The sequence below is a fragment of the Oncorhynchus mykiss genome, chromosome 11, assembly GCF_057628025.1.
Source record: "Oncorhynchus mykiss isolate SJ-2025 chromosome 11, ASM5762802v1, whole genome shotgun sequence".
Classification (NCBI taxonomy): Eukaryota; Metazoa; Chordata; class Actinopteri; order Salmoniformes; family Salmonidae; genus Oncorhynchus; species Oncorhynchus mykiss.
In genome coordinates, this window is record NC_143032.1 from 2,620,139 (window position 1) to 2,627,716 (window position 7,578).

At 46.2% G+C, this 7,578-nt stretch overlaps 1 protein-coding gene across 2 annotated transcripts in view; it reads left to right on the forward strand.

The window, feature by feature from the left end:
* Nucleotides 1-1,043, forward strand: part of plod2 (procollagen-lysine, 2-oxoglutarate 5-dioxygenase 2) — a 115,637-nt gene extending 114,594 nt beyond the window's left edge. For both annotated transcript variants that reach the window (XM_036934661.2, XM_036934659.2), the window contains one exon: nt 37-1,043. In XM_036934661.2, coding sequence (XP_036790556.2) covers nt 37-192 — 156 coding nt within the window. In that variant the 3' untranslated portion in view covers nt 193-1,043. The remainder of the gene's footprint in view (nt 1-36) is intronic.
* The last annotated feature ends 6,535 nt before the right edge of the window (nt 1,044-7,578 follow it).

Consider the following 7,578-nt stretch of genomic DNA (forward strand, 5'->3'; position numbering starts at 1 on the left):
AGATTCTCCCCCCCCTCTCTCTCTCTCTCTCTCCAGGGTGGAGGCTGTCGGTTCCACAGGTATAACTGCTCCGTAGATTCTCCCAGGAAGGGCTGGAGTTTCATGCACCCAGGCCGTCTGACACACCTCCACGAAGGCCTGCCCACCACCAACGGAACTCGCTACATTGCTGTCTCCTTCATCGACCCTTGAACTCGACAGTACTCCAGCATAGGATTTGATCAGGTTTCATATTTTTGTAATTTTTTTTTTTGTTGTGTTTAATTTGATCTATTTTGTTTGTAATGATAAAGTGCCTTATGTTGTACTTTATACATTTTTTACTGATGCCAGTTACTGTACAAATAAATAAATAGTTTAAAAAGACAAAGGAATTGTGGGTAATGTCATGCCAGAGTCAGACGATCCCCTTCATTTGAAACTCTCTGTCAAACAGAGTGTGGTGTCATGAAGGGACGTGATGTCATCACTGTCAGTCGGCGGTTTTAGGTAAAGCTTCATCTTCAAATCACTCTATACTGTAATAATCATTATTTATTAGTCAGCAATCCAACCCATACTCTTAAGGGGGAAAAAAAATCTATGTGTTAAGGATTAATGCCAACGGGTATTCCTGGCTTGTCTTAGCTGTTTTAATTCAAATACTTGTTTGTATGTTTCACATTAAGTTGTCTAGTTTGGAAACCATTTTCCATGTTCTGTCTACACCTTTTTTGTAAACTTTGGGTTGCAGTTTGTTACCTGATGTTAATATGACCTACATGCCCAAGGAAATATATTAAAAGTGTTGGTAACTTAGCACACGAGATAATAAAATATATGACATCGGAATTGAATATGAATTCTGGATTTCTAGTTCGATATTGGCAAAGAAATGTTTTACTTGATTGTTGATTGTTTACAGGACAGCCGTTGATGGCGTTTCCTTCCTGAACTGAAACGTTTTAGAGATGTTTACATTCTCTGATAGTTGTTTGTGAACTTTGAACCTAAGTTAACTTATTGTGATGGAAACGGAATAAAATATGGTTAAAAAAAACAAACATGAATAGCGATTTTTTTTTCTTTTCTTCTCACTTCCCTTCAACCGCATTTTGTTTGGAGAAATGATCCTTGATGACAGAGGAGCCGATAGTCAACAGGAGACGTGGAAGTTCCAGCTACGAACAGCTTGTAGTTTTCCCCTCTATTGTCACTTTCATCTCTGCATTGCTTCAAGGAAAAGATTGCAATCTGTGGATGGAATTTAGACTCACTTCATCAGAAATGCCAATCTGTTCACCCTTATTGTGTTTAAAAAATTGTTTTTCAAGAACAGTTCACCACTCTTAATCACCCCTCCCCAATACACACACACACAGACACAGACACACACAGACACAGACACACACAGACACAGACACACACACACACACACACACACACACACACACACACACACACACACACACACACACACACACACACACACACACACACACACACACACACACACACACACACACACACACACACACACACGTGCAGAATCAATCACTGGCAGTGAAGAATGCATGACCCCTGTTTGGCTAGGGAGTGGTACTATGCTTCATTGAGAGGTGGGTGGGGTTCTGTACTGTCTCTGTGTCGATGTGTAGTGTGACGTTTCAGTACACTGTGTAGAGTGAAGTTTCAGTACACTGTGTAGAGTGAAGGTTCAGTACACTGCGTAGAGTGAAGGGTCAGTACACTGTGTAGAGTGAAGATTCAGTACACTGTGAAGATTCAGAACACTGTGTAGAGTGAAGGGTCAGTACACTGTGTAGAGTGAAGGGTCAGAACACTGTGTAGAGTGAAGATTCCGTACACTGTGTAGAGTGAAGATTCAGTACACTGTGTAGAGTGAAGATTCAGTTAAGTTCAGTTTACCCAGAGTATTAGTGGGCACAAATGCATGCTAACCACCTGAAGGCAAGCTACAGCCTTCACACAGTTAGAGGGAGAAGTTGGAGAACGAGTGAGGAGTTGGAGGAAGAGAGAGAAGTTGGAGGATGAGGGAGAAGTTGGAGGATGAGGGAGAAGTTGGAGGACGATGGAGAAGTTGGAGGACGAGGGAGAAGTTGGAGGACGAGGGAGAAGTTGGAGGACGAGGGAGAAGTTGGAGGATGAGGGAGAAGTTGGAGGATGAGGGAGAAGTTGGAGGACGACGAGGGAGAAGTTGGAGGAGGACGAGGGAGAAGTTGGAGGAGGACGAGGGAGAAGTTGGAGGACGAGGGAGAGTTGGAGGACGAGGGAGAGTTGGAGGTTGAGGGAGATGTTGGAGGAGGAAGAGGGAGTAGTTGGAGGAGGGAGAAGTTGGAAGAGGGAGAGGGAGAAGTTGGAGGAAGAGGGAGAAGATGGAGGAAGAGGGAGAAGTTGGAGGAAGAAGTTGGACGACGAGGTAGAAGTTGGACGACGAGAGAGAAGATGGAGGATGGGGAGAGTTGGAGGAGGACGAGGGAGAAGTTGGAGGAGGAAGAGGGGAAGTTGGAGGAGGACGAGAGAGAAGTTGGATGAGGAAGAGGGCGAAGAGGAAGATGTTGAAGGGAGAAGATGGAGGACGAGGGAGAAGATGGAGGAGGAAGAGGGAGAAGTTGGAGGAGAGGGAGAAGTCGGAGGAAGAGGGAGAAGTTGGAGGAGGAAGAGGGAGAAGTTGGAGGAGGAAGAGGGAGAAGTTGGAGGAGGAAGAGGGAGAAGTTGGAGGAGGAAGAGGGAGAAGAGGAAGAAGTTGGAGGAGGAAGAGGGAGCAGTTGGAGAAGGAAGAGGGAGAAGTTGGAGGAGGAAGAGGGAGAAGTTGGAGGAGGAAGAGGGAGAAGTTGGAGGAGGAAGGGGGAGAAGTTGGAGGAGGACGAGGGAGAAGTTGGAGGAGGAAGAGGGAGAAGTTGGAGGAGGAAGGGGGAGAAGTTGGAGGACGAGGGAGAAGTTGGAGGGAGAGGGAAAAGATGGAGGACGAGGGAGAAGTTGGAGGAGGACGAGGGAGAAGTTGGAGGAGGATGAGTGAGAAGTTGGAGGAGGAAGAGGGAGAAGTTGGAGGAGGAAGAGGGAGAAGTTGGAGGAGGAAGAGGGAGTACTTGGAGGGAGAGGGAGAATTTGGAGAGAGAGTAAGATGTTGGAGGGAGAGGGAGACGTTGGAGGTAGAGGAAGACGTTGGAGGAAGAGGGAGAAGTTAGAGGAGGAGGGAGAAGTTGGAGGGTGAAGTTGGAGGAGGATGAGTGAGAAGTTGGAGGAGGAAGAGGGAGAAGTTAGAGGAGGATGAGTGAGAAGTTGGAGGAGGAAGAGGGAGAAGTTGGAGGAGGAAGAGGGAGAAGATGGAAGACGAGGGAGAAGTTGGAGGACGAGGGAGAAGTTGGAGGAGGAAGAGGGAGAAGTTGGAGGAGGAAGGGGGAGAAGTTGGAGGAGGAAGAGGGAGAAGATAGAAGACGAGGGAGAAGTTGGAGGACGAGGGAGAAGTTGGAGGACGAGGGAGAAGTTGGAGGAGGAAGAGGGAGAAGTTGGAGGAGGAAGAGGGAGAAGTTGGAGGAGGAAGAGGGAGAAGTTGGAGGAGGAAGGGGGAGAAGTTGGAGGAGGACGAGGGAGAAGTTGGAGGAGGAAGAGGGAGAAGTTGGAGGAGGAAGAGGGAGAAGATGGAAGACGAGGGAGAAGTTGGAGGACGAGGGACAAGTTGGAGGGAGAGGGAAAATATGGAGGACGAGGGAGAAGTTGGAGGAAGAGGGAGAAGTTATAGGAGGACAAGGGAGAAGTTGGAGGAGGATGAGTGAGAAGTTGGAGGAGGAAGAGGGAGAAGTTGGAGGAGGAACAGGGAGAAGTTGGAGGAGGAACAGGGAGAAGTTGGAGGGAGAGGGAGAATTTGGAGGAAGAGGGAGAAATTGGAGGGAGAGGGAGAAGGTGGAGGGAGAGGGAGATGTTGGAGGGAGAGGAAGATGTTGGAGGAAGAGGGAGAAGGTGGAGGGAGAGGGAGACGTTGGAGGGAGAGGAAGACGTTGGAGGAAGAGGGAGAAGTTGGAGGAGGAGGGAGAAGTTGGAGGGAGAGGAAGATGTTGGAGGAGGGTGAAGTTGCAGGAAGTGGGAGTAGTTGGAGGAAGAGGGTGTGTGCATGTGCATTTGTGTGTGTCTGGGGGCAGCAGGAAGTTGGAGAGAGAGACCGTCACACCACCTGGGCGGCGCTAACGGGGCCCGTGTGTTTATTTATCTCGCCTGGTCGCCATTTTACTTCTAGCAGTGAGATCATCCTTGTTATGAATTACCCTGGCCTGTAACTGACCTCAGAGCAGTGTACACAGAGACACAGTTGCCACTTCATATCTCTATCTACTCTTAAAACACAGGTCCTGGATCAGCTTACTCTGCCAGATCGTAACTTCCAAAATGAAAAAGGATTAAAATGTTCTTCAAATAACAGGTTTTCAAGGGTTCAGGGTTCAAGTCCAGAGACTGAAAAGGCCATCGTAAAATGCTGATTTTGTGGTTAAATTAACAATTTATTTCTGGATTTTTTTCTCTGGTTTATTGTCATGCTGGAAGATACACTTGAGGCCATGTGTCAGCCTCCTGGCAGAGGCAAACAGGTTTTTTGGTTAAACATCCTGGTACCTGGTAACGTTCGTGATGCCGTTGACCTTAACAAGGACCCCAGGACCAGTGGAAAGATCCACCACCATAGTTTACAGAAGAGAGCAGCTCTATTTGTCATCTGACCACAGCAGTGCCTGGGCTTTTGATTCATGGCATTTGGTTTGGAACTGGTGTAATAGTCATGTCGTATGAAAATAAAGCTCTTTGGCCACCAGTGGTGGGTTTGGTGTTGAAAAACAGAAGAAATTATTATGGACCTAACTGTATATCTCATTAGACTGAGGCATTAAAGCTGGGTGGATCTGTAGCCTCCCTCTCTCGTGAGGCCTATGTTCTCTCTGAGGTGTGTGTTTTCTGGAGGACTAGAGGACTCCCTGACTGGGTGTACGTAACTTTCCTGCCGCTGGCTTCCTTTGAGAAGGCGTTGTGAAGTGGCGGAGGTGCAGGAGAGGGGGGGGGGGGGGGGATTTAGGGCAGGCATTAGACACATGGCTCCCTGCTGGTGAAAGAGTCCTTTGTGGAGCAGCTTTCCCTCCAGTCTAACTGGGTCTGGCCCTGGTCCAGCTCTCTGAAGGGGGTCATTGATCCCACCGGCCAGCCCAGGAAACCATCATAGAGAGAGAGAGAGAGAGAGAGAGAGAGAGAGAAAGAGGAAGAGAGAGTGAGAGAGATTGAAAGAGAGAGAGAGAGAGAGAGAGAGAAGGAGCGAGACAGAGAGAGAAGGAGAGAGACAGAGAGAGAAGGAGCGAGACAGCGAGAGAAGGAGAGAGACAGAGAGAGAAGGAGCGAGACAGAGAGAGAAGGAGTGACAGAGAGAGAGACCCCAATAACTACCGTGGAATATGCGTCAACAGTAACCTTGGGAAAATCCTCAGGATTATCATTAACAGCAGACTCCTACATTTCCTCAATGAAAACAATGTACTGAGCAAATGTCAAATTGGCTTTTTACCAAATTACCGTACAACAGACCATGTATTCACCCTGCACACCCTAATTGACAACCAAACAAACCAAAACAAAGGCAAAGTCTTCTCATGCTTTGTTGATTTCAAAAAAGCCTTCGACTAAATTTGGCATGAGGGTCTGCTATACAAATTGATGGAAAGTGGTGCTGGGGGTGAAACATACAACATTATAAAATCCATGTACACAAACAACAAGTGTGCAGTTAAAATTGGCAAAAAACACACACATTTCTTGACACAGGGTCGTGGGGTGAGACAGGGATGCAGCTTAAGCCCCACCCTCTTCAACATATATATTAACGAATTGGCGCGGGCACTAGAAAAGTCTGCAGCACCCGGCCTCACCCTACTAGAATCCGAAGTCAAATGTCTACTGTTTGCTGATGATCTGGTGCTTCTGTCACTAACCAAGGAGGGCCTACAGCAGCACCTAGATCTTCTGCACAGATTCTGTCAGACCTGTGCACTGACAGTAAATCTCAGTAAGACCAAAATAATGGTGTTCCAAATAAGGTCCAGTCACTAGGACCACAAATACAAATTCCATCTAGATACTGTTGCCCTAGAGCACACAAAAAACGATACATACCGTGGCCTAAACATCAGCGCCACAGGTAACTTCCACAAAGCTGTGAACGATCTGAGAGACAAGGCAAGAAGGGCATTCTATGCCATCAAAAGGAACATAAATTTCAACATACCAATTAGGATTTGGCTAACAATACTTGAATCAGTCATAGAGCCCATTGCCCTCTTTGGTTGTGAGGTCTGGGGTCCGCTCACCAACCAAGACTTCACAAAACGGGACAAACACCAAATTGAGACTCTGCGCGCAGAATTCTGCAAAAATATCCTCAGTGAACAACGTAGAACACCAAATAATGCATGCAGAGCAGAATTAGGCCGATACCCACTAATTATCAAAATCCAGAAAAGAGCCGTTAAATTCTATAACCACCTAAAAGGAAGCGATTCCCAAACCTTCCATAACAAAGCCATCACCTACAGAGAGATGAACCTGGAGAAGAGTCCCCTAAGCATGCTGGTCTTGGGGCTCTGTTCACAAACACAAACACACCCTACAGAGCCCCAGGACAACAGCACAATTAGACCCAACCAAATCATGAGAAAACAAAAAGATAATTACTTGACACATTGGAAAGAATTTACAAAAAAACAGAGCAAACTAGAATGCTATTTGGCCCTACACAGAGAGTACACAGCGGCAGAATACCTGACCACTGTGACTGACCCAAAATTAAGGAAAGCTTTGACTATGTACAGACTCAGTGAGCATAGCCTTGCTATTGAGAAAGGCCGCCGTAGGCAGACATGGCTCTCAAGAGTAGACAGGCTTTGTGCTCACTGCCCACAAAATGAGGTGGAAACTGAGCTGCACTTCCTAACCTCCTGCCCAATGTATGACCATATTAGAGAGACATATTTCCCTCTGATTACACAGATCCACAAAGAACTCCCATATCTACTGGGTGAAATACCACAATGTGCCATCACAGCAGCAAGATGTGTGACCTGTTGCCACGAGAAAAGGGCAACCAGTGAAGAACAAACACCATTGTAAATACAACCCATATTTATGCTAATTTATTTTCCCTTGTATACCTTAACCATTTGTACATTGTTAAAACACTGCATATATATATATATATATATAATATGACATGTGTAATGTCTTTATTGTTTTGAAACTTCTGTATGTGTAATGTTTACTGTTAATTTTTATTGTTTATTTCACTTTATATATTCACTAAATATATTATCTACCTCACTTGCTTTGGCAATGTTAACACATGTTTCCCATACCAATAAAGCCCTTGAATTGAATTGAATTGAATTGAATTGAATTGAATTGAGAGAAGGAGAGAGAGAGACAGAGAGAAGGAGAGAGAAAGACAGAGAGGGAGAGAGAGAGACAGAGAGAAGGAGAGAGAAGTAGAGAGAGACAGAGAGTGAAGGAGAGAGAGAGACAGAGAGAAGGAGAGAGAGACAGGGAGAGAGA